Source organism: Scomber scombrus, chromosome 1, assembly GCF_963691925.1.
Source record: "Scomber scombrus chromosome 1, fScoSco1.1, whole genome shotgun sequence".
Classification (NCBI taxonomy): Eukaryota; Metazoa; Chordata; class Actinopteri; order Scombriformes; family Scombridae; genus Scomber; species Scomber scombrus.
This window is the reverse complement of record NC_084970.1, coordinates 38,609,958-38,637,457: the sequence shown is the minus strand read 5'-3', so window position 1 is coordinate 38,637,457 and position 27,500 is coordinate 38,609,958. Positions and strand designations below refer to the sequence as shown.

The 27,500-nt window shown below is 44.0% G+C and overlaps 2 protein-coding genes across 2 annotated transcripts; both read right to left on the bottom strand.

Moving 5' to 3' along the window:
* Window positions 1–394: 394 nt before the first annotated feature.
* LOC133984079 (chymotrypsin B-like) lies at window positions 395–3,206 on the bottom strand. The gene is made up of 7 exons (XM_062423370.1): window positions 3,155–3,206; window positions 2,749–2,852; window positions 1,862–1,941; window positions 1,529–1,610; window positions 1,258–1,438; window positions 709–842; window positions 395–556 (listed from the first exon to the last, which is right to left on the bottom strand). Exons 1-7 carry the CDS (start codon window positions 3,204–3,206, stop codon window positions 395–397), a joined length of 795 nt encoding a protein of 264 aa, XP_062279354.1.
* Window positions 3,207–8,195: 4,989 nt separating this feature from the next.
* Window positions 8,196–10,827, bottom strand: LOC133978862 (chymotrypsin B-like). The gene is made up of 7 exons (XM_062417205.1): window positions 10,776–10,827; window positions 10,221–10,324; window positions 9,681–9,760; window positions 9,348–9,429; window positions 9,074–9,254; window positions 8,510–8,643; window positions 8,196–8,357 (listed from the first exon to the last, which is right to left on the bottom strand). Exons 1-7 carry the CDS (start codon window positions 10,825–10,827, stop codon window positions 8,196–8,198), a joined length of 795 nt encoding a protein of 264 aa, XP_062273189.1.
* Between the last annotated feature and the right edge of the window lie 16,673 nt (window positions 10,828–27,500).

Genomic DNA, 27,500 nt, shown 5'->3' with positions numbered 1-27,500 from the left:
CTAGCTCAGGCTAATGCTAGCTGCAGAGGTGTTTATATTTTCTGTTCACATGATAATATTCATCTGTCATTGTTTGAATTTAAAAAAGCGCTGATGACAGAAACCTGAAAAAACCTTCACTCATGTTTTACTGTTTTATTTGTTAAAGCTTATTTTCAAATAAAGTGTTGAATAAAAGTCTTTAATGAGGCGTTTATGTAGCAGAGCTTTACGTTGTTTAGTGAATAAACTGAATAAATGAGTTTTAGCATTTCATGTATAATATCTACTGTTACATTAATCAGCTGTTCAATGTTGTTTTTATAGAAATAAACTCCAACAAACACAGTCAGTGATGTTCAGACGGTTTTATTGTCATTCAGTGAGGGGGGGGGGCAGCACAGCCTCGGACCGTTTAGTTGGCGGCCAGGATCTGGTCAACCCAGCCACGGAGCTCAGTGACGCGGGCGTAGACAGCGGGGGTGGAGGTGGAGCAACGGCTGCTTCCCCAGGAGACGATTCCCACCAGAGTCCAGGCTCCGTCCTTCTCACAGACCAGAGGGCCACCAGAGTCGCCCTGGAAACAACAAACAGGGTCAGACCCCAACAAGAAACCTGCATGTGTACACATCTATGTTCCTAACGGGGACCGCAGGAAGAGTGGCTGTTGCCTTGGTAACAACTGATCCCAATAAACAATGAACAGTTAACAGGTGGGCGGGGCCTCACCATGCAGGAAGTAGCTCCGGCTCCTCCGGCACAGATCATGACGTCGGAGATGTTGCTGCCCCAGTGTGTCTTACACTGTGTGTTGGACAGCAGGGGCAGGGCAGCCTGCTGCAGGTTGTTGGGAGTACTGGGAGCTGTGGGACACACAAAATACACAACAGTCACACACTGCACTCAACATGATGATGTGTTCAGGTATATAACAGTACTATAATGATGTGTACAGGTATATAACAGTACTATAATGATGTGTTCAGGTACTATAATGATGTGTTCAGGTACTATAATGATGTGTTCAGGTACTATAATGATGTGTTCAGGTATATAACAGTACTATAATGATGTGTTCAGGTACTATAATGATGTGTACAGGTATATAACAGTACTATAATGATGTGTTCAGGTACTATAATGATGTGTTCAGGTACTATAATGATGTGTTCAGGTACTATAATGATGTGTTCAGGTACTATAATGATGTGTTCAGGTACTATAATGATGTGTTCAGGTATATAAATGTGTAATGTATGTAACGTGATAAAGCCTCACCGTTGTAGCGGGTCAGACCCCAGCCAGAGGTGACGCAGGTGCTGCCAGGGGAGAAGACGTCGGCAGATGCGGCGAGGCAGACGGGAGACACGTTGGTTCCCAGGCGGGCGGGGCTGGCCAGCTTGATCAGGGAGATGTCGTTGTTGATGGTGCGAGGGTTCCAGCCGGGGTGGGTGAACACCTGAGGGGGGGGGGGGGGGGCAGACGGGAAGGGTTAGTGGGGGGAGGATGCTGTGCTGTGAAAGCTGATTGGCTGACAGATGGTTCTCACCTTGGCGGGTTTCAGCACCTGGACGTCCTCGTTGGAGCCGTAGCCCTTATTGTGCTCTCCAGCCACCACGCGGTGGTAAGTCCTGCAGGACGGAGCTCAGGTTACATCATCACACAGACATGTTCAAACACACTGTCACCACATTAACACCAGTATAGTGATGCTTCTGCTCTTCTGTCACTGGTCTTAGTAAATCTGAGACATCGTCCTCTCAGGATCACTGCATCTGTTAGTTATTGAAACTGGACCTCAGTAAGCCTGCAGGTCTATTTTAGGAGGAGTTTTAAGGCTCTGACTCTGAGCTGGACCACAGTCCAGGTGTGCGGTACTGACCTGACGTTACAGTGAGCAGCGGTCACAACCCAGTTCTCATTGATCAGAGAACCTCCACAGAAGTGGAAGCCACTGGATTGCTGAGAGGAACAAAGCAAGAGAGAGGAGGACTGTGATGATGTGTTCAGGTATATAATGATGTGTTCAGGTACTATAATGATGTGTTCAGGTATATAACAGTACTATAATGATGTGTTCAGGTACTATAATGATGTGTTCAGGTACTATAATGATGTGTTCAGGTACTATAATGATGTGTACAGGTACTATAATGATGTGTTCAGGTACTGTAATGATGTGTACAGGTACTATAATGATGTGTACAGGTACTATAATGATGTGTTCAGGTACTATAATGATGTGTACAGGTACTATAATGATGTGTACAGGTACTATGATGATGTGTTCAGGTACTATAATGATGTGTACAGGTACTATAATGATGTGTTCAGGTACTATGATGATGTGTTCAGGTACTATAATGATGTGTACAGGTACTATAATGATGTGTTCAGGTACTATAATGATGTGTTCAGGTACTATAATGATGTGTACAGGTACTATAATGATGTGTTCAGGTACTATAATGATGTGTTCAGGTACTATAATGATGTGTTCAGGTACTATAATGATGTGTACAGGTAATATAATGATGTGTTCAGGTATATAATGATGTGTTCAGGTACTATAATGATGTGTTCAGGTATATAATGATGTGTTCAGGTACTATAATGATGTGTTCAGGTACTATAATGATGTGTTCAGGTACTATAATGATGTGTTCAGGTACTATAATGATGTGTACAGGTACTATAATGATGTGTTCAGGTACTATAATGATGTGTTCAGGTACTATAATGTTGTGTTCAGGTATATAAGTGACTCACCTGCAGGGACACCTGCCAGGGCCAGGAGTGAGGCACGGCCTCCTCACCGTTAACGATGCGGGCGTAGCCGCTCACCTGGGGGGCGATGGCGGGAGTGCCGCAGCCTGAGAGGACGACAGGAGGCAGAAGTTAAAAGACCATCAGCTGTTTCACTTCATGTCGTTTATCAGCTGAAAATATGAACTGAAAAGCTTCCAGAATAAAAAACTAAGATAAAAGTTTAAAACTCGACAAACAGAAACATGTTAGTTTAAAATGTTTGAGTCTGCAGTTTGTGGAGCAGCAGCTGAGTCACAAAATTAATATTATAATATATTTACTGATGACTTCAAATGTCTATCAGCTGAACCAGTATCAAGTCTAAGCTCAGACTACCCAGCATGCTTCACTCCCTCAGCTGACTCACCATAGGCAGCGCCGACGAAGGCGAGGCAGGAGAGGATCCAGAGGAAGGCCATGGCTCGAACATGAAAGCTCCATCAGAGACTCCAACCTTTATACACACACCCAGACACCTGATTGGACGGGAGGGAGGTGATTGGACAGGAGGGAGGGAGGTGATAGGACGGGAGGGAGGGAGGTGATTGGACGGGACAGGAGGGAGGGAGGTGATTGGACGGGACAGGAGGAAGGTGATTGGATGGGAGGGAGGGAGGTGATTGGACGGGAGGGAGGGAGGTGATTGGACGGGAGGGAGGCGTGTTATCAGGACGGTGGGAGCTCAGACAGGTGGAGCTGACCAAGCGAAAGCTGCAAAACATGAAGAACGTCTCAGTTTAACCTCCTGAGACACGAGCTTTCATTTGGTTAATTTCTCCTAGATATTTGGGATTAGTGGAACGGAAGTACAATAACTAAGCATTGTCTTTGAACAGGAAGTAGCTTTTGAAAACAATGATGTCCTCATATGGGGACAACAGGTTTATTTTACCATTTAACACATTCAATTCACCAGTGTATAAAACAATTTATTTCAATGTCCAAAACATTGATGTCTGAATTTCCCTCGCTCCGTACTCCAAACTAGGAATGTTCTGTTTGTCAAAGAATAAAACGGTTCATTTTTCATTGTCAGACACATATTCAGATGTTTTAGTTTTAGGTAGATGGTCGATGTAAATTGAATCATCTGCTCATCAGTTTAGACCATAGACTGTATATAAGATGGACGTAACATCCGTGACGTCACCCATTGGTTTGTGGACTGCTGCTCGGAGGCCAATAGTATCAGATCTGAGCAGCACCATCTTGAACATTTCAGGTGCATGCTGGGAAAAATAAAAACAGGGATTCTACTTATATGGGCATCAGGAGGAGCATGAGGCGCCCTCCTGAACCTGTGAACCAATCAACCTGTCAATCACCACGTAGCCACGCCCTAATGCATACCCTGCTTTATCGTCACATATAAAATCAGGGAGGCCAAAATGTCCCAAATGAACATCATACTGCATTGAAGAAGGCTTTAAACTAGCGATTGAGACCATAAACACATTTTGAAAACGTTTACTGAGGTTAGAAATCAAGTGAGAAGTTGGTGAATTCTCCATTGACTTGTATAGAGACGGAAGTCCTTTTGACACCAAAACGGTCGCCCCCTGGTGGCCTTTTGATAGAATGCAGTTTTAAGTTTCTTCCTCGTTGGCCTCATTTCAGAGGACCAGAGCTCCCTGCCTGGTTGACACATTGTGGTCAAACCTGAAACAAGCAGCCCTTAATAATGCAATCCATACTGTTTCAGATAAGAGCATTGAGCAGAGCAATGGGCCCTTAACCCTGGAAACTGATCCCATGACACTAAAAAGTAAAGTAAAGTAAGCCTTTCTAGGTCTTCTTTTGACATCATGTCTCTGACTCTTGCAATATTCTTAAGATGATAGTAAACTGACAAGATGACTGATTTGATATGACTGTTAACAGGATAACACCAGGGGAGGTGAGGTGGGAGATGATATTCTGCTTTTCTTTCTGTGCTCCAGAAACAATGATCTCTGTCTGATCTGTATTTAGTTGCAGGAAGTTTTGCTGCAACCATTTATTTATTAGAGGCAGAGACTCAAACATTCAACAGGTTTATCATCATCAGCTCCTTTGTAATGTTTGCTGTTATCTTTGTGGTGCCTAGTGTGGCCCTCTTGTCCTGCAGCTAGCCTAGCAGCTAGCCTAGCATATCCCTCTCCAGTTTGCACCAAGGGCACAAACACAAATGTATGAATATAAAAAATACTTTCACACAATACATTTCAATTTCAAAGCTTATAGTTAGCAAGCTCCTAGTTTATGCTGCTATAGGCTTAGACTGCCAGGGGACTCCTACCTCCATGATGCACTGAGCTCCTCTCTCCTCCTCTCTCCCTCCATCCATCCATCTATATCCATTAACATTCATGTACTATTAATGCATCAATAACCTAAACTTCTTCCCCGGAGTTGTCTGTGCTTTCTCGTCTCACAGGTAATCTGGGCCTGTAGACGTCCGGATGACAGATTCCAGTCCCGGACCTTCTAGCTTCAATGTTTATTTTCAATGTGCTTCTCTCTCTCTCCTATCCTTCCTCTCTCTCCCCTCTACCCCAACCGGTCGAGGCAGATGGCCGCCCACTTTGAGCCTGGTTCTGGTTCTGAGGTTTCTTCCTGTTAAAAGGGAGTTTTTTCTTGCCATTGTCGCTAAATGCTGCTCATGTGGGAATGTTGGGTCTCTTTAAAATTAAAACCTGAAGAGTTCAGTTTAGACCTGCTCTATGTGTAAAGTGCCTTGAGATAACTTTGTTGTGATTTGGCGCTTTATAAATAAAGATTGATTGATTGATTGATTGATTCAATGACTGCTGTCAGAGGTTTGTTGAATATTACTGCAGGTTTTAGATGATAAGAAACTGCTGATGAAGCAAAGCTGGATTCAATGAAGTCAGTGAGCGTAATTCATAAAGTCGCATTTGTCACAACCAGAAATAATAGGACCCCAGAGCAGACCAGAGACGAGCAAACACACAGGAGGTAACTCAAAAAGCAGGGTTTTAATGACAGGGTGAGTGGGGCAGTGACTGGGTCTGGGGTAGGGTTCCAGGGAAGGTTGGTGAGGTAGGGTCCACGATGGGAAGGCAGTGCACGAGGAGAGGGATCCAGGGGACAGAGGCAGGGCACCAGCAGGTGGGGAAGGCAAAAACTGTAGAGGGAACAGGAGAGAGCGGTTACAACAACAATAATCTTCACCAAGCAAAAACACACTAGAGGTTTGGCCCAGCGTTACCACATGAGTAGCGGAACTATCTGGCAGGGGATGGAAGGGTGAACCAGGTCTTTATGCTGCAGCTGTTGATTGAGAGATTGATTTCAGGTGTGCCAAACCTCCACCACTGAGCCCTGCCTCTGCCAAAGGAACACACACAAACAGGGGAAGAGACAAGACAGACAAACAAGGAAACTCAGGAGGTCACAGCTGGGGCTGTGACACCATTCAAGTGTTCTGTCTTCACAACATCTTGCCCTTGTTTGGATGTTAAACTGTTAGATGAAGAAGCTTTCTGTGCAGACTGCTGGGTTCAGTGCAGAGCTCTCACTTACAAGCTACAAGCTCCCTGATCCCATTAGTCCATCAAAACAGTCTTTAGTTGCAGCCCTAAAATATAACTTTATTAGTTTCTAAATTAGTGTCTATTTTAACCTATTATTTCCAGCTGTGTTACATAGTATTTAGACATTAGGGATGTGCAGTGTTGTTGTTACTATCTGTAATTGATGAGGCTGCAAAATTTAAATAGGCATAAAATCCTGTTTCTGTTTTTATTACACTTTAAACTTTAGGACATTCAGGTATTAATATAAAGATTCTGTAACAAACTACTTTACATGAAGTAAATTCACATCAGTTCTTGAACCTGAAGCTATTCACTCATTACAGAGACAGCAGCCTATAAACTGTAGAGAAAAAAAATCAAATACAATTATTACTTGGCACTTTTTATTTATTTTTATAGCCTAACTTTGGTGAAAGGAGAAGGGAACAACCAGGTGGGGAGTTCAGGTCCTCTGAAATGAGGCCAACCAGGAAGTAACTTAAAACTGCATTCTATCAAAAGGCCACCAGGGGGCGACCGTTTTGGTGTCAAAAGGACTTCCGTCTCTATACAAGTCAATGGAGAATTCACCAACTTCTCACTTGATTTCTAACCTCAGTAAACGTTTTCAAAATGTGTTTATGGTCTCAATCGCTAGTTTAAAGCCTTCTTCAATGCAGTATGATGTTCATTTGGGACATTTTGGCCTCCCTGATTTTATATGTGACGATAAAGCAGGGTATGCATTAGGGCGTGGCTACGTGGTGATTGACAGGTTGATTGGTTCACAGGTTCAGGAGGGCGCCTCATGCTCCTCCTGATGCCCATATAAGTAGAATCCCTGTTTTTATTTTTCCCAGCATGCACCTGAAATGTTCAAGATGGCGCTGCTCAGATCCGATACTATTGGCCTCCGAGCAGCAGTCCACAAACCAATGGGTGACGTCACGGATGTTACGTCCATTTCTTATTTACAGTCTATGAGAACAACTCATGCCCAACAGCTCCAGGAGTGATGTCCACACAAAGACATGAGTGTTATGATTTCCCTCGTTGAGATCAACTAATAGACGTGACAGCAGATTATCTGGATGATTATTTCACTTCTTAATCACATTAAATCAGATGTGATTGTGCTTTCTACAGAGTCACCGACCAGCATTTTACAAAAGCAATACAATTACAATATCAAGCAGTTTCAAGCAGCTTTATTCAAATTCCAAGCAGATCAAATGCACATCATGCAGTAGATGGTACCACTGGTAATATGCATTACAGGAACAATGGAGGCATGTTTCTGTCACTGTTTACACAATAACTGAAGACTAAACGCCACTAATGTAATCTGACCTGAGTGTTTAAAAAGCTTTGAAACAGTAGATTTAAACTGAATCTCAAATAAAAATCCGTCAGCAAACTGTGACATCAGGTGTTTTTACCTGTTCTGCTGTCAGCTATAGCTCAGGCTAATGCTAGCTAGCTCAGGCTAATGCTAGCTAGCTCAGGCTAATGCTAGCTGCAGAGGTGTTTATATTTTCTGTTCACATGATAATATTCATCTGTCATTGTTTGAATTTAAAAAAGCGCTGATGACAGAAACCTGAAAAAACCTTCACTCATGTTTTACTGTTTTATTTGTTAAAGCTTATTTTCAAATAAAGTGTTGAATAAAAGTCTTTAATGAGGCGTTTATGTAGCAGAGCTTTACGTTGTTTAGTGAATAAACTGAATAAATGAGTTTTAGCATTTCATGTATAATATCTACTGTTACATTAATCAGCTGTTCAATGTTGTTTTTATAGAAATAAACTCCAACAAACACAGTCAGTGATGTTCAGACGGTTTTATTGTCATTCAGTGAGGGGGGGGGGCAGCACAGCCTCGGACCGTTTAGTTGGCGGCCAGGATCTGGTCAACCCAGCCACGGAGCTCAGTGACGCGGGCGTAGACAGCGGGGGTGGAGGTGGAGCAACGGCTGCTTCCCCAGGAGACGATTCCCACCAGAGTCCAGGCTCCGTCCTTCTCACAGACCAGAGGGCCACCAGAGTCGCCCTGGAAACAACAAACAGGGTCAGACCCCAACAAGAAACCTGCATGTGTACACATCTATGTTCCTAACGGGGACCGCAGGAAGAGTGGCTGTTGCCTTGGTAACAACTGATCCCAATAAACAATGAACAGTTAACAGGTGGGCGGGGCCTCACCATGCAGGAAGTAGCTCCGGCTCCTCCGGCACAGATCATGACGTCGGAGATGTTGCTGCCCCAGTGTGTCTTACACTGTGTGTTGGACAGCAGGGGCAGGGCAGCCTGCTGCAGGTTGTTGGGAGTACTGGGAGCTGTGGGACACACAAAATACACAACAGTCACACACTGCACTCAACATGATGATGTGTTCAGGTATATAACAGTACTATAATGATGTGTTCAGGTATATAACAGTACTATAATGATGTGTTCAGGTATATAATGATGTGTACAGGTATATAATGATGTGTACAGGTATATAACAGTACTATAATGATGTGTTCAGGTACTATAATGATGTGTTCAGGTACTATAATGATGTGTTCAGGTATATAATGATGTGTTCAGGTACTATAATGATGTGTACAGGTATATAACAGTACTATAATGATGTGTTCAGGTATATAATGATGTGTTCAGGTATATAATGATGTGTTCAGGTACTATAATGATGTGTTCAGGTATATAATGATGTGTTCAGGTATATAAATGTGTAATGTATGTAACGTGATGAAGCCTCACCGTTGTAGCGGGTCAGACCCCAGCCAGAGGTGACGCAGGTGCTGCCAGGGGAGAAGACGTCGGCAGATGCGGCGAGGCAGACGGGAGACACGTTGGTTCCCAGGCGGGCGGGGCTGGCCAGCTTGATCAGGGAGATGTCGTTGTTGATGGTGCGAGGGTTCCAGCCGGGGTGGGTGAACACCTGAGGGGGGGGGGGGGGGGGGGCAGACGGGAAGGGTTAGTGGGGGGAGGATGCTGTGCTGTGAAAGCTGATTGGCTGACAGATGGTTCTCACCTTGGCGGGTTTCAGCACCTGGACGTCCTCGTTGGAGCCGTAGCCCTTATTGTGCTCTCCAGCCACCACGCGGTGGTAAGTCCTGCAGGACGGAGCTCAGGTTACATCATCACACAGACATGTTCAAACACACTGTCACCACATTAACACCAGTATAGTGATGCTTCTGCTCTTCTGTCACTGGTCTTAGTAAATCTGAGACATCGTCCTCTCAGGATCACTGCATCTGTTAGTTATTGAAACTGGACCTCAGTAAGCCTGCAGGTCTATTTTAGGAGGAGTTTTAAGGCTCTGACTCTGAGCTGGACCACAGTCCAGGTGTGCGGTACTGACCTGACGTTACAGTGAGCAGCGGTCACAACCCAGTTCTCATTGATCAGAGAACCTCCACAGAAGTGGAAGCCACTGGATTGCTGAGAGGAACAAAGCAAGAGAGAGGAGGACTGTGATGATGTGTTCAGGTATATAATGATGTGTTCAGGTACTATAATGATGTGTTCAGGTACTATAATGATGTGTTCAGGTAATATAATGATGTGTTCAGGTACTATAATGATGTGTTCAGGTATATAATGATGTGTTCAGGTATATAACAGTACTATAATGATGTGTTCAGGTACTATAATGATGTGTTCAGGTACTATAATGATGTGTTCAGGTACTATAATGATGTGTTCAGGTAATATAATGATGTGTTCAGGTACTATAATGATGTGTTCAGGTATATAATGATGTGTTCAGGTATATAACAGTACTATAATGATGTGTTCAGGTACTATAATGATGTGTACAGGTACTATAATGATGTGTACAGGTAATATAATGATGTGTTCAGGTACTATAATGATGTCTACAGGTATATAAGTGACTCACCTGCAGGGACACCTGCCAGGGCCAGGAGTGGGGCACGGCCTCCTCACCGTTAACGATGCGGGCGTAGCCGCTCACCTGGGGGGCGATGGCGGGAGTGCCGCAGCCTGAGAGGACGACAGGAGGCAGAAGTTAAAAGACCATCAGCTGTTTCACTTCATGTCGTTTATCAGCTGAAAATATGAACTGAAAAGCTTCCAGAATAAAAAACTAAGATAAAAGTTTAAAACTCGACAAACAGAAACATGTTAGTTTAAAATGTTTGAGTCTGCAGTTTGTGGAGCAGCAGCTGGGTTCAGTACCCGGTCCGAACCGGTACCCAGTCCGAACCAGTACCCGGTCTGAACCAGTACACAGTCCGAACCGGTACCCAGTCCGAACCAGTACCCAGTCCGAAACAGTACCCAGTCCGAACCAGTACCCGGTCTGAACCGGTACCCAGTCCGAACCAGTACCCAGTCCGAAACAGTACCCAGTTTGAAACGGTACCCGGTCCGAACCGGTACCCGGTCTGCACCGGTACCCGGTCTGAAGCGGTACCCGGTCTGAGTGTCTCACCGTAGGCGGCGCTGACGAAGGCGAGGCAGGAGATGATCCAGAGGAAAGCCATGGCGACGATGATTCTGCTGAAGGACCGAGCTGCCATTTTATACCTGAAGCCTGCCGGGCCTCAGCCAATCAGAGCGGCCGGTTGGTCCCACCCAGCCGCCAGCTGGTTATCAGAGCCGACGCAGTGGTGGCGTTCCCACGGCCTCCTGCTCTCTGATTGGCTGAAAAATAAACATGTTGTTGAATGTGAAGAAGCTTTGAAAACTGTTTGAATATAAAAACTAATGGAAAGTTTTCATTGTTCAACTTTTGTTTTTAAACTCAGTGAAAGTTTGAACTCTAAACAGCCAATCATTACACACCTCTTATTAAACTCTTTAAACTCTTTTAAAAATGTTTTTTCATCAATTCAGTCACACAAAATAAAATCTGAATTAAAACACACAAAGCACCGAAGAACATTCATGTAATAAACACATGTGTAATGTATGGAAAACCAAACTGGCTCAATCTTCATCTTCTTCTTCTTCTTCTTCTTCTTCTTCTTCTTCTTCTTCTTCTTCTTCTTCTTCTTCTTCTTCTTCTTCTTCTTCTTTGTGGGTTTCACATCACAGCATCTTGTAAGTGTGTCACATGTCAGATGTTTGTTCAACTCATTCAGTGTTTAAAGAATCAGTGTTAGTGTTTTAACACGTAGGAAAAACTGTGTTAGTGTTTTAACACGTAGGAAAAACTGTCACATATATGTGTGTGTGTGTATGTGTGTGTGTGTGTGTGTGCGTGCGTGTGTGTGTGTATATGTGTGTGTGTGTGTGTGTGTGTGTGTGTGTGTGTGTGTAGGTAGATATAAACATGTTTTCTATGGAAACACATCTGACTGCTGTCTCATAATTAATGAATCATTAACCAACCAGCTGAGAAACTTTCCACGTATTTATCTGCAAAGTGTGTGTGTGTTACAGTGTGTGTGTGTGTGTGTGTGTTACAGTGTGTGTGTTACAGTGTGTGTGTGTGTGTGTGTGTGTGTGTGTGTGTATTTTAGTATGTGTGTGTATATGTGTGCATTAGGAATAAATGTAAATATACAGAACTGTATGTGTAAGGAAGCTGTGAGAGGACAAACTTGTAGCTTATTTAAATAAAACTCATCCAGGAGTCGACAGGTAAACTTTATCATACAGGTGTTTGTTTGATGTTTGTTTTCATGAGGTTTAATATTTAGTGCTCCAGTAACACTTATTATAGACAGACCAACATGTTGGACTTGCAGCCTTCATCACCTTGTTAGTAGGTGAAGCTGCCAGAAACCTCCCAGCTGTTTCTACAGCAGTTCATCTGGAGGGAGAAGCTATTTATTACACACTATATATAAACTATTGATTATGTGTGGTTCATATCGTCAGGCAGAGCAGCAGGACACAAACACTGAAGCAGAAAAAGGTTTTTACTCCTGAAACATGAAACAAAGAGAAGCTGAGCTGATGAAGGATCCAACAAGGACTGAAAAGCAGACCTAAATATTTACTGAACTAATAGGTTGATGAACAGTTGAGAGGAGGGCAGACTGGCAGCTGATTGGCTGGGAGGAGCAGGGGGGGGGCAGGTATGTTCTTGGTGTTGCCCATCCCTCTGGTGTCTCACCTAACCCTAACCCTGGTGGTGCCAGAGCCTTAGATTCAGGCAGCCATCTTGATCGGCATCATCACGTGACCCCCCAACCCCGAGCACCCTGCTGGAAACCCACAGTCAGCATGATCATCCCCACTCACAGCATCTCAGGTACATGCGGGTCAGAAGGGTCAGGGTCAGGGTTAGGATGGGTGTAGACGATAGCTGCATTTATCCTGCTTAAAACGCTCAGAACTCAAGATCACATGCAGAAGACAGAGCAACTTTAAGCACTTCTTCATGGCAACCAGAGGAATTTTTCTTTTTTTCCAGAAGCTCATAAGACACACTATTCCTGGTATCACAAGATATGACGTCCACAGTAAAGAATGCTCTTATTTAGCTGCGACCTTCTCGGATTTATCTATAATTATAGATTCAATATTAACAGAGGATGGTAGACGCCTCAACGAATCAGCATCCATAAACACAGAATTCAAACAATTTTATGAAGAGTTATATCAAACTGGGCAGGACGGTGATAATAATGGAGCGACAAGGTTTATGGATGGAATAACTCTTCCCAAATTACAAGATGACGATAGAAAACTACTGGATTCAGATATATCAGAGATGGGCCAATGAGGGAAGACTGAAAAATGAAATACAAAAAGTAACAAATGATTGTGGTGACTGGGGGTTGATTAAGGAAGGCGAATATATATATATCTGCATCAGCTTTAAATGGGAAAACCCTAACTCTAATCCTAACCCGGTTCACATATTGATGTTGCCAGTAATTTGAGGTTGTTGCCAAAGTTTAATGAACATTATGAAACCTTTTTCTGTTTGTGAATGTCTTGCTGAGTCAAGATCTTGGCCTGATGAGGAAAGAACTTTAACGTTACAAGCCTATTCTGTGCTATCTGTTGAGGACTGTAAAGATTATAATACTGTAAAAGCAGCTGTCTCTAAGGTTTATGAGTTAGTACCTTAAGCTTATCATTAACACTTCAGGGGCTGCCGAAAGACTGGTAAACAAACACGTGGAATTTGCATAGGATTTACTTCCTGCTCTTGTTCTGGTTTGAGAACATTTGATAAACTGTGACTTAGTTGTTCTGGAACAGTTTAAACAGTCTGTGCCTGATTATATCGCTGCCTATATTAATGAGCACAGTCACGTCCTAATGAGGCTGCAGTGTTTGCCGATGAATGTGTTAACACACAAGTGCATTTTTAGTGAGCGATATAGCAAGGATAAATATCAGAAAGCAGATTATTTTACCACAAATGTGTGTAATTATTGCCATCAAAAGGGTCATTGGAAAAAGGAATGTCCTTTGTTAAAAGAGAGAACTAAAGCATCCCATGTGAAGTCAGCTGGTTTGGCTACAACTACCCATACTCCCAACTGGAGATGGAGAAAAACTGGTGGCTCCATTTCAAATGCAGGTTAATCAGATAGAATCATCTGAGATTGACTTGGGTTATGCTCCATTCATGTCTGATGGGTTTGCCATGTTAACTGGGAGGGATAAGAAAGTTCTACTCAAAATACTGAGGGGACTCAGGAGCTTTGCTCACCTTTGTGAGGGAAGCAATTTCCCTTTTCTCCAAGTACAGATACAGGGAGATGTATTACATTCAGAGGGATGGGCCTGCAAAGTCTTTACATTTACATTTAGCAGACGCTTTTATCCAAAGCGACTTACAAGGGAGAATAACATTCAAGCTACATTACAACAGAGACATTAGTGTAACAATAAATAAATACTGCTAAGTAGTGCTAAGTAGTTGTAAGTTAAGAGAGGAGGTACTCTCTGAAGAAGGTCTTCAAGTGCTTCTTAAAGACAGAGAGGGAGGCCCCTGCTCTGGTCGTACGGCCGGCAGAGCCAGGCGACCGGGGGGTAACATGTGCTCTTACAAGAGCATTTAAGTAGGTGGGAGCGTTCCCAACAATCACTCTGTAGGCAAGCATAAGAGACTTGAACCTGATGTGAGCAGCTACAGGTAACCAGTGGAGCTCGATAAGCAGAGTGACGTGTTCCCTCTTTGGCTGGTTGAACACCAGTCGCACCGCCGCATTCTGCATCATCTGCAGTGGCTTCACCGCGCAGCCCGGCAAGCCTGTTAAGAGAGCGTTGCAGTCAGTGGCGGCTGGTGACAAAAATGTTTGGGGGGGCAGTTTGATGCTGTTTCAAACAAGCCGTAGCACCACTTCATACCGCAGCAAAAAAAGAAAAATAAGAAAGGAAAACCAATCTAAAAATAACACAACACACTATAATGTCCCCTGGTTTGTCCCAGTATGATATCTCTGACCCACAGAGAGAGGAATACAACATTATAATTAGACATGATAAAATTCACTCACATCACCTAAAGATACCAGCAGTTAAAGCAGAGTTACCAATAAGTTAATATGCTTAAAAAGAGACACTACCACCTATATTTTAGTTATTGTGTCTTCAGTCCTGATTTCACTGTAATCTGTTAGTTGTTGCAATACCTAAACATGACAATAGATGGCGCATTAAGCACTATACACTGCTGTGATGAAGCATAACTTATTTAACTTATTATAATAATGAAATGTACCCAAATCAACTGTAATAGTCAAAATTACTTCCATCATTTCTTATCCTGCATTTATGCATTTTAGTTTTTTACACTTCATAGTTATTTGTCTTTTATAAAGTATTTTTAACACTTTACAATATTAATAACAGCAATGCAGCTACTACCTGATCTTTTATATGTCCTGTTGGAGCTGCTGGATGCAGCCACTGACTGAATCTATGTTCCTCTTCTGGAGCTTGGCATAGCAGAGGTCCACATGTGGCCAGATGTGGTGAAACAGCTGCAGAAAGAGCTCAGCAATGCTAAGTCTGCTAAAAACAACTTAGCTTCATGCTATTGTCTTGATGGCTGCAGCTTTCTGTTTGATTTTTTTCAGAGAGATGTTTTAGGTCTCGTTCCCCTGTCGTTGTCCACAACGTTTCGGTGCTGACACTTTGAAACAGCAAACAGATAAAGCAATAAAAGGAATAACTCACACTGCATCCAGCTAGCCAGCTCTGTTTATCATAACAGCAGCAGGAGAAACTCTCAGCTCCTCCATCACCTGCTGCTGCTTTATCCTCTTTCTCTCTTCTAGTGAAAGTCTTGTGAAATTATGTTTTTGTAGAGAAATAACAAAATAATCTTCTTTAATTTCCGCGGCTCCACTTTAACGTCATCTCCTGAACCTACCGTCAGCAGGAGTTTGGTTGACAGCAGCTGACGGGAGGGCGTGAATGACAGCCGGAACTGTCCAATCACAGTAGATTAAAAAACATGAAACAACAACAATTCGCTGCCAATAAAAGTGGGCGTGTCCGGGGTGCACTGAGCTGCACCCTGTGGGAAACGTGACGCAGGCCAATGAGAGAGCAGCCTCAGGTCATGTGCTTGTCAAAAGTTTGAGGGCTTGCATTGACTCCCATTAGGCCGGCGCCCCGCATACAGGAAGTACATATAGAAATGAATAAAATACAATTTGGAATGGATTTATAATGAATGCTGACAGGTGCTGAGAGACTAACAGGCGCATTTTACAAGCAAATACTTTTTATTTCATAATGATTTAGCTTTATCTAATTAATTTATATTTAATATGTTTAAGTAGACTTCCTCTAGATTATTGGATGGGGCGGCGCCCCAGTGCCCCGCATTGACCAGCCGCCACTGGTTGCAGTAGTGGAGACGGGACATCACCAAGGTTTGTACCAGCAGTTGAGTGGCATATTGGGTCTGGTACGGCCTGACTTTTCGGATGTTGAATAGGGCGAAGCGGCATGACCGGGAGACGGCGGCAACATGGTCCGATGTCATATCAATGTTGTGATAAATACCTTGTTTGGCCGGGAAGACCAGCAGGTCCGTTTTCGCCAGGTTTAGTTGAAGATGATAATCCTTCATCCATGTGGATATGTCAGCGAGACAATCCGAGATCCGCGTTGAGACAGTGGGGTCGTCAGGCAGGAAAGACAGATAGAGTTGAGTATCATCCGCATAGCAGTGGCTTTTGTAATTTGGTATAGGGGCAGACTGAAGTTGGTGTTTGCCCTGAACTGCCAATGGAAGGAGTCGACATCATTCTGGGAATGACCTGGCAGTCTACAAATACCCAATGTGTCAATCCAACCAAGGAAGACTGGTGTTACATCCTGAGAACCTCCAGAGTTCCCTGAAACTGAGCAGGAAGTTTTTTCACAAGGCTTTAGTGAATCGGAGTTAGCAGTGCAGTCGGGGGCCAGTGCCTCTGGATTGGCAGACTGGGGTGGTGGTCCCTCTTCTTAAGAAGGGGGACCGGAGGGTGTGTTCCAACTATAGGGGGATCACACTCCTCAGCCTCCCTGGTAAGGTCTATTCGGGGGTACTGGAGAACTCGTCGTGGAACTGTGGACCAGCTCTACACCCTCTGCAGGATCCTTGAGAGTGCATGGGAGTTTGCCCAACCAGTCCACATGTGTTTTGTGGACTTGGAGAAGGCATTCGACCGTGTCCCTCGGGGAGTCCTGTGGGGGGTTCTCCTGGAGTACGGGCTATCGGACCCCCTGATACGGGCCGTCCGTCCCCTGTACGACCGGTGTCAGAGCTTGGTCCGCATTGCTGGTAGTAAGTTGGACTTGTTTCCAGTGGGGGTTGGACTCCGCCAGGGCTGCCCTTTGTCACCGATCCTGTTCATAATCTTTATGGACAGGATTTCTAGGCGCAGCCAGGGTGTTGAGCGGGTCCGGTTTGGTGAACTCAGGATTGGGTCACTGCTTTTTGCAGATGATGTGGTCCTGTTGGCTTCATCAGACCGTGACCTCCAACTCTCACTGGAACGGTTCGCCGCCGAGTGCGAAGAGGCCGGGATGAGAATCAGCACCTCCAAATCCGAGTCCATGGTCCTCAGCCGGAAAAGGGTGGAGTGCACTCTCCAGGTCGGGGATGAGATCCTGCCCCAAGTGGAGGAGTTCAAGTACCTCGGTATCTTGTTCACGAGTGAGGGAAGGATGGAACGGGAGATCGAGAGGCGGATCGGTGCGGCGTCTGCAGTAATGCGGGCTCTGCACAGATCCGTCGTGGTGAAGAGGGAGCTGAGCTGAAAGGTGAAGCTCTCGATTTACCAGTCGATCTTCGTTCCTACCCTCACCTATGGTCATGAGCTTTGGGTAGTGACCTCGGGATCCCCCGGGAAGAGCTGGATGAAGTGGCTGGGGAGAGGGAAGTCTGGGCTTCCTGCTTAGGCTGCTGTCCCCGTGACCCGACCCTGGATAAAGCGGCAAGAAGATGGATGGAGTTAGCAGATAAATAACTCCTCAACTTTGCATGAAATACTAAAAATCAAATAGATCACAGAATTAGAGAAATGATTAAAAATATATACAGTAGTTTGAGACCGAAACAAAAGACACCTGTGATGGAAGAATTTAGTCCAAATTTAAAAATGAAAATAAAGTCAGAAATTTTAAATGTTTTGGATAAAAAGCATCACAGCCAAGTTGTTGGTCAGAGATACTAACAGTAGCTGATGATGCTGAGCTGATCTTTAGCTCAATAGATGTTCAGTTGGCTCCATCTAGTGGACAGATAGTAGAACTACATCATGTGATATCTGACACTGACTGGGTTTCTGCTACAGGTTAGACTGGTTTTGACTTCACTGATGTTGTTTAGATGTGGACTCTGAAGTTATGAGGATGTGACAGCTTCCTCAGATCAGATGCACACAGACAGCAGGACTGACGAGGGAGAATGAGCAGCTTCTTCTCTCCTGATGTTTCTCTACACATGAAGGTGGAAAGTGTCTGTAAGTTGACCTGAAGTGACTTCAGCAGGTGAGAATCCTACCAGAGAAATCTGTAAATGTCTGATGAACCATCAGTTTGATCACATTGTGTTGAATCACTGTTTGACTGGACAGTAGAAATGTTTCTGATGATGATTGTCTGTTTCACTAGATTTATTTAATCCTTCAGCTTTTACAGAAGATTTTGATTCTTGATGATTTGTTTCTTTATGAGTTAAAGGAGAGCAGTTTGAGAATGATTTCCTTGTTTTTGATTGTAATCAGAGATCTTATCATCAGTGTAAACATACAGGCAGCTTGAATGAACTTGTCAGTGGTGCATTTTTTTTTTTTTTTAAAGATTTTTTTTGGCATAGACACCCTCTTTCAACACTGAGACAGACTTGTTTTGACTGAAAGCTCTTTTACAGTCCATGTTGTGAACTGTCCCAGAGGCTGCAGAGTCCTCAGATGGACCTGCTCAGTGTGTCTGATGGGAAGAGCTGCTGCTTCACTGTTTTCTACAGTATTTGTGACATGTTAGAGAGACGAATGAGAACTAATGTGTCCTGTGATGAAACCTTGTTGTAGTGAGTGAGTGCAGCTCTCCCAGCAGCTGTTTCTCTGCTATGGATCAGTGTGAGGACAGAGAGGAGGGAGTCCCTCCCTCTAAAAGCTCTCTGTGTGGGGAACATGACAGCCAGACCAAAGCTCAGAGGTGAGATGAGGATCTCTAACTGTCCATCACTGTTCTCCACTCACATCACTCCACCATCATTATTCACACTCACTGTCACATCTGACACTCAACTACTGAATAATAAGTCACAATAACTCAGAATGAACTACTAACTTTGTGAGTTAACAAAGAGCTCAACCACTGATTAGTCAACTAATCAACTAAGATGAGACAGCATCTTTCATCAGATGACATTTTGATGAACAGGAGAACGTTTCTCATCCACTGTCTTCTTACTGATTTTCATTCTGCTTCTAAAACTTCAGCTGCTGACAGTCTGCTCAACATTCATCTTTTTAAACTCTTTGATTTGTTGTTTGTTTGTATCAGGATGCAGCAGCAGAGAGCAGACTCTCCTGAACCCAGCTGTGTGTCCATGAAGAGTGATGCGTCTATGAGGCTTCCTATTAAGTTTAAAGATGGACAACCTGCTGATGGAAGGTAAGAATTTAAAAATGGTTGGTTGGCTGTTTGGGCTGAATAAACCTCCTGTGTTATGTGGGGCGGAGCAGGTGAACCAGGCACAAACACCACAGACAGGTTCAATGGAAACAGCTTTAATGCTCAGAAACCAACAGACAGGCTAACAGACCATAAAGGGAAAGCAGTTCAAATAAGGTTGAAACCAGCAGGAACAGGTAACAAGAGGAACAGGAACAGACAGGAACAGCATCACAATCTAGTGTCTAGAATGAAAGAAAATGAGTGAGAGCAGTATATGTAGTGAGGAGCTGATGAGGGAATTACACAGTGGCAGCAGGTGAGCAGGTGGGTTTGAATCTGAAGGCAGGGACAGAAACAGACAGGACAACACAAACAGAGCTTAAGCAGGAATCATGACAGTCGCCCCTCAAGGGACAGCTCCCAAATGTCCCTCCAGGCTGGTCAGGAGGGAGAAAACAAATGGCGCCATTTCACTACACAGGTCCAGCACGACTCGACTCGCCTCGGTTCTTTTTGTGTTTCCACCAGGGATAGTACCTGGTACCTGGTACCTGGTCCTTTTTTAGTACCTGCTCTGGTTCCAAGCGAGCCAAGCCGGTACTAAAATGTGACGTCGACACACTGCTGGCTGCTGATTGGTAGTTGTCTCTGGAAGAGTCATGAGCCGTCCCACACAAGAATCAAACCCGGCATTTTTAAATACCGGCAGCAGCGTTACCATAGTTACAGCTATACGGCGTTACCATAGTTACAGCGTTACCATAGTTACAGCTATACGGCTCAATTTTCTTGCTTTGTGTGAGACAGAAAGCCTCATACAGCAGCAACACCACTGCCTCAATGTCCTCCATTGTTTGTGTTTTGTGTTGCGTATAAAACGAAGTCACGGTAGTTTTGCGGAGCCGTTGCTATGACAACCCCGCCCACGTTGAGTAGGTACTTTTTTGTAATGGAAAAAGTTCCTGGTACCGTACCGAGGTGAGTCGTGCTGGAACTGTGCAGTGGAAGAAAAGAAAGAAGGCAGGACCACTCTGGAGGTTCAGACCAAGGTCTCCTCTTCCTCCTCTTCCTCCTCTCCCTCCTCTTCCTCCTCTTCCTCCTCTTCCTCCTCTCCCTCCTCTCCCTCCTCTTCCTCCTCTCCCTCCTCTTCCTCCTCTTCCTCCTCTCCCTCCTCTCCATCCTCTTCCTCCTCTTCCTCCTCTCCCTCCTCTCTTATTGAGTTTAAAGATGGACAACCTGCTGATGGAAGGTAAGAATTTAACATCCAGTAATCAGAGCAGCATTTACAGGAGTTCATTTAGTCATCATGACAGAACATCTTTAATAAGCTGAGTGCAGATTTGAGTCATTAAATGTCCTTAAATGTGATGTTTTGTCCACAGAGTTCAGCAGCAGAGCTCAGAGGTTCCCAGTGATCAGTCTGCACAGCAACATCAAACACAGCTGGACTCCATATTTATGGTGTGTACATGTACAAACACTAATTTTACTATTAACTCCATCAACCACAGATGAAATACTAAAGTAACATTCAGGTCCTAACAGTGTCCATGCTGCTCTGTTTAGACCAGCAGGCCTTCAGATTGACACATGAATCACATGTTGTGTTCTACCAGTTTAAATGAAATGTTCACTTTATCTTTCTGTTCCAGCTGCTGGAGGAGAACATCGTCACTTTTGTGAAGAACGAGCTGAAGAGAGTCCAGAGGGGTCTGAGCCTGGATTACCCAGAATGCTTAGAGAGTCAGAGTGAGGATGAGGAGGTGTTGGACTGTGAGGAGGAAGAGCAGAGGAGGAGCAGCAGAGAGGCATTTCTGAAGATCACACTGCACTTCCTGAGGAGAATGAAGCAGGAGGAGCTGGCTGAGCGTCTGCAGAGCAGTAAGAGGATTTTAACAGATTTAACATGATGGAGAGGAAATGGAGGCAACATGGGAGAGGTTTATATTTCAAACTCTGCTGTAAATATGCTGCACACATCTGCATCAGATCAGAGGCTGTTTGTCCTCCACTGATGAGCTGAATAAAACTGATGGAGGAGGAAAAACTACACAGATACACTTACATGTTCAGATTTCTAGACTTTCTGTAGGATCCACTCACTGATTTCATTTGTTGTTTGTTCATTCAGGAACTCCTGCTGCAAAGTGTCGACATAAACTCAAGTCTAACCTGGAGAAGAAGTTCCAGTGTGTGTTTGAGGGGATCGCTAAAGCAGGAAACCCAACCCTTCTGAATCAGATCTACACACCGCTCTACATCACAGAGGGAGGGACTGCAGAGGTCAATGATGAACATGAGATCAGACAGATTGAAACAGCATCCAGGAAACCAGACAGACCAGAAACAACAATCAGACAAGAAGACATCTTTAAAGCCTCACCTGGAAGAGATAAACCAATCAGAACAGTGATGACAAAGGGAGTGGCTGGCATTGGGAAAACAGTCTTAACACAGAAGTTCACTCTGGACTGGGCTGAAGACAAAGCCAACCAGGACATACACTTCACATTTCCATTCACTTTCAGAGAGCTGAATGTGCTGAAAGAGAAAAAGTACAGCTTGGTGGAACTTGTTCATCACTTCTTTACTGAAACCAAAGAAGCAGGAATCTGTAGGTTTGAAGAGTTCCAGGTTGTGTTCATCTTTGACGGTCTGGATGAGTGTCGACTTCCTCTGGACTTCCACAACACTGAGATCCTGACTGATGTTACAGAGTCCACCTCAGTGGATGTGCTGCTGACAAACCTCATCAGGGGGAAACTGCTTCCCTCTGCTCGCCTCTGGATAACCACACGACCTGCAGCAGCCAATCAGATCCCTCCTGAGTGTGTCGGCATGGTGACAGAGGTCAGAGGGTTCACTGACCCACAGAAGGAGGAGTACTTCAGGAGGAGATTCAGAGATGAGGAGCAGGCCAGCACCATCATCTCTCACATCAAGACATCACGAAGCCTCCACATCATGTGCCACATCCCAGTCTTCTGCTGGATCACTGCTACAGTTCTGGAGGATGTGTTGAAAAGCAGAGAGAGAGGAGAGCTGCCCAAGACCCTGACTGAGATGTACATCCACTTCCTGGTGGTTCAGTCCAAACTGAAGAACATCAAGTATGATGGAGGAGCTGAGACAGATCCACACTGGAGTCCAGAGAGCAGGAAGATGATTGAGTCTCTGGGAAAACTGGCTTTTGAGCAGCTGCAGAAAGGCAACCTGATCTTCTATGAATCAGACCTGACAGAGTGTGGCATCTATATCAGAGCAGCCTCAGTGTACTCAGGAGTGTTCACACAGGTCTTTAAAGAGGAGAGAGGGCAGTACCAGGACAAGGTGTTCTGCTTCGTCCATCTGAGCCTTCAGGAGTTTCTGGCTGCTCTTCATGTCCATCTGACATTCATCAAGTCTGGAGTCAATCTGCTGGAAGAACAACAAACAACATCCATGTTGTCTGAAGTCTTCAGAGGCAAAACAAAACATTTCTACCAGAGTGTTTTGGACGAGGCCTTAAAGAGTCCAAATGGACAATTGGACTTGTTCCTCCGCTTCCTCCTGGGTCTTTCACTGCAGACCAATCAGACTCTCCTACGAGGTCTGCTGATACAGACAGGAAGTATCTCAAAGATCAATCAGAAAACAGTCGAGTACATCAAGAAGAAGATCAGTGAGAATGTGTCTGCAGAGAGAAGCATCAATCTGTTCCACTGTCTGAATGAACTGAATGATCGTTCTCTAGTGGAGGAGATCCAACAGTACCTGGGATCAGGAAGTCTCTCCACAGATAAACTGTCTACTGCTCAGTGGTCAGCTCTGGGCTTCATCTTACTGTCATCAGAAGAAGATCTGGACGTGTTTGACCTGAAGAAATACTCTGCTTCAGAGGAGGCTCTTCTGAGGCTGCTGCCAGTGGTCAAAGCCTCCAACAAAGCTCTGTAGGTGCACACAGAACTATCCAGATTAATGTAGTTTCATCTTTGCTCAATGAAGAAAAAGTAATGTTTGCAATTATTTTGTTCTGCTGATTCTTCTCCAAGTTGAGTGACTGTAACCTCTCAGAGAGAAGCTGTGCAGCTCTGTCCTCAGTTCTCAGCTCCCAGTCCTCTAGTCTGAGAGATCTGGACCTGAGTAACAATAACCTGCAGGATTCAGGAGTGAAGCAGCTTTCTGCTGGACTGGAGAGTCCACTCTGCGGACTGGAAACTCTCAGGTCAGTTTTAAAGTAACATTTTTAGCTTCACCCAGTTTATAGTTTACTTAAAGAATGTTTGATACCAAAAAGGTCTTGTTTACTGTCTGAGCTGAAATGATGTAATATGAAGTATAAATTAAGTAAAACTTTTTTCAAGCCAACATGTGAGTCAGGATTTACACTACTCAAAAACAATTATTAACACAATTTTAAATGTCAAGGATGTTAATTTTCATGAGTCCAGAGTAGAGTTTGGAACCGGTTTAAGGTTGTTTACGGAGCAATATGCTAAAAATGGCAGTTGTTGCTATGCTGTAAGAATGCTAATGCTAACAATAGCAGGACGTTGCAGCTAACTTATGTACATGCGATATATGTTTTTTATTTTTCATAAATTTGCAAAAATGTATAAAAAACGTTTTCGCTTTGTCATTATGAGGTATTGTGTGTATATTGAAGAGAATAAAAGGAATTTAATCCGTTTTGGAAATAAAGCTGTAACATAACAAGATGTGGGGAAAGTGAAGGGTGCACTGTAACTGTGATATGGTGTCCTGATCGGGGTATTATTAGCTCTGCTGTGCCATTCACCTGAACAGGAAATTGTCCCGTTATCACTTTGGTCACTTTACTTATCATTAGATTCATCATTGGCAGCACACAGCACATGACTATGGCTGCTGTCAGAAGGAGTCGGCCCAGTATCGTTCCTATTATTTGAAAAATGTGGGTCCATGACAATTTGCTTAGTCATTCCCAAATTGTATCCAACACTTTTGGTCGGGTATTCCAATTAGAATTTCTCATGTGTTCATCCCTCATTGCTTCCATTTGCTTCAATAATGCTGAGAGACTGCTTTTTCTCCTGCAACATTCGTTCCTGAAATAGCTGCAAACCTCCTGTATTTCAGCCATTAGTCTATCGATCACAAATCTGTTTTGCAGTGTCATTTGGGAGGTGGCGTACAATTGTTCATTGATTCTATGAATGACTTTCACTGTCCAATTCATAAATCACTCTTGGTTATACCACAAGTAATTTATCCATCTACTATTACGTGCAATGTACTGTGCATTAATTACTGGTCCTACTAACGGTATCAAGCTTGACCTGATTTGATCCAACTTTCACTTATTGCTAAGTGGTCAACCCAATGGGTTCCTGATTCCATGCTATGTTCATTTTGTCATCTGTATTCCATGGTCTGTTTAGACTTCTTCTCCTTCTAGCGTTATTAATGCTGTTGGTGGCATTAGGTGGTGCTGGACCCAGCACAGATATTTGACTTGTTAGCATGTAACAACACGACTTTAAAGGGACCTTCTCGTTGGGGTTCATCCCACTTTTGTTTGAACACCGTTACGTAGACCCAGTCCCCTGGTTAGATTTTCTGCTGTGCGGCTTGGATGTCTTCGTCTCTGTCCTCAGTTGCTCCTTTCACCTGTTGGAATATGACTTTATGTATTTGCGTTAGATGTCGAAGATAGTTTGTTAGTTCTCTTTCACACTGCTCAAGATGTGGTCTATCATAGGGACTTAGATAGGGGACCGGCATCAGTCTCCCTGTCATAATTTCATGCAGTGTTAAGTGTTTTAATCTATTAGCTTGTGTTTGCATGAACATGAGCACTAGTGGCAATGCGTCCACCCAATTGACCTTGTACTGACTGTCTGCTCTGATCTTAGTTAGTTTTGCTCAATTGCGCTCCATTGGCATGTTCTACAGCACCTTGTGATTGTGGATGATTGTGGAATAATAATAATAATAATAATAATGCATTTTATTTAAAGGCGCCTTTCAAAGCACTCAAGGACACCTTACAAGGCTCATACAGTCCCCTCCAAAAGTATTGGAACAGTGAGGCCAATTCCTTTATTTTTGCTGTAGACTGAAAACATTTGGGTTTGACATCAAAAGATGAATATGAGACAAGAGATCAACATCTCAGCTTTTATATCCAGGTATTTACACCTAGATCTGATACACAACTTAGAAGATAGCATTATTTGTAACGGAACACCACATTTTTAGGTGAGCAAAAGTATTGGAACAGAAAGACTTAAAATAGACTTAATAGACTTAATAATAGATCTGCTCAATAGATGAACTGTTGTGTGTGTTCAGTCTGTCAGGATGTCTGATCACAGAAGAAGGCTGTGCTTCTCTGGCTTCAGCTCTGAGCTCCAACCCCTCCCATCTGAGAGAGCTGGACCTGAGCTACAATCATCCAGGAGACTCAGGAAAGAAGCTGTCTGCTGGACTGGAGGATCCACACTGGAGACTGGACACTCTCAGGTATGGACAGACAGGTGGACACTCTCAGGTATGGACAGACAGGTGGACACTCTCAGGTATGGACAGATGGACACTCTCAGGTATGGACAGACAGGTGGACACTCTCAGGTATGAAAAGATGGACAGACACTGAGGGACTCTGGTTCATGTTTAATGGTGGATATGAGTGAAGGTGTATGAAGCTGATTGTGTCTTTGTCTTCCTCCAGGATGGACCATGGTGGACTGCAGAGACTGAAACCTGGTCTGAGGAAGTGTGAGTGTGTTTTCAGTTTGATTCATGAGAACTTTGAGAAAAACTGGATGAAATATGTAAAAGAAGTGAAAAAAGATGATAAACTGCAGCTGTATTGTGTCTCGTTCTCTCCATCAGATGCCTGTGAACTGGAACTGGATCCAAACACAATGAACAAGAACCTCAAACTGTCTGATAACGACAGAAAGGTGACAGATGAGGAGGAGGATCAGTCATATCCTGATCATCCAGAAAGATTTGACTCCTGTCCTCAGCTGCTGTGTAGAAATGTTCTGACTGGTCGCTGTTACTGGGAGGTCGAGTGGAGAGGAAGAGTTTATATATCAGTGAGTTACAGAATAATCAGAAGGAAAGGAGACAGTGATGACTGTTGGTTTGGAATGAATGATCAGTCCTGGATTCTGGAGTGCTCTGATGGTGGGCGTTCCTCTGTCTGGCATAATAACACAAAAACACCCATCTCCTCCTCCTCCTTCTTTTTCTCCTCCTCCTCTGTCTCTAACAGAGTAGCAGTGTATGTGGACTGTCCTGCTGGCACTCTGTCCTTCTACAGAGTCTCCTATGATACACTGATCCACCTCCACACCTTCAACACCACATTCACTGAACCTCTGTATGCTGGGTTTGGGCTCTGGTCTGGTTCAATGTCTCTGTGTCCTCTGTAGGAGGGAGAGTCTCTCTGTGTCCTCTGTAGGAGGGAGAGTCTCTCTGTGTCCTCTGTAGGAGGGAGAGTCTCTCTGTGTTCTCTGTAGGAGGGAGAGTCTCTCTGTGTCCTCTGTAGGAGGGAGAGTCTCTCTGTGTTCTCTGTAGGAGGGAGAGTCTCTCCTGTGGACAGAAACTCTGCTGACTGAAGATCAGCTGCTGAAATCAAACATCACACACACTCTGCACTGTGAAGCAGATCTGTCTCAGACTCAAACACTCAGTTATTTTTCCTTCTACATGATTCATTGATTAGTCTCAGTTGACTCTGCTGTTGTTACTGTCAGGATCCAATGAGCAGCATGCAGCTCTATTCATGTTTCAATCTAATAACATCTGTCCAGCTGTGGAAGCCCACTGTTCCAAAGGTTTGAAACAGCGAAATTCTTTAATGCAGAATCACAACCACCATGGGCATCTGGTCAAGGATGAAAGAGACAGTAGAAGTTTGATTTGCAACCTTGATCTCCATTAGTCATTTGTTGAGTGTGGTCTAAAAACAAAATAATAATACAGTCAAGAAAGTTGAACTAGAAAACTGAGAACTGAGGCACCTTTTCCATATCAGGTATCCAGGATCACTATAAATGATATCCACTAGGGGGCATACTTAGACCACACATGAATCTGGACTTTACTTAATAATCTACTGCACTCCTCTGCAACTGTAACATATTATAAC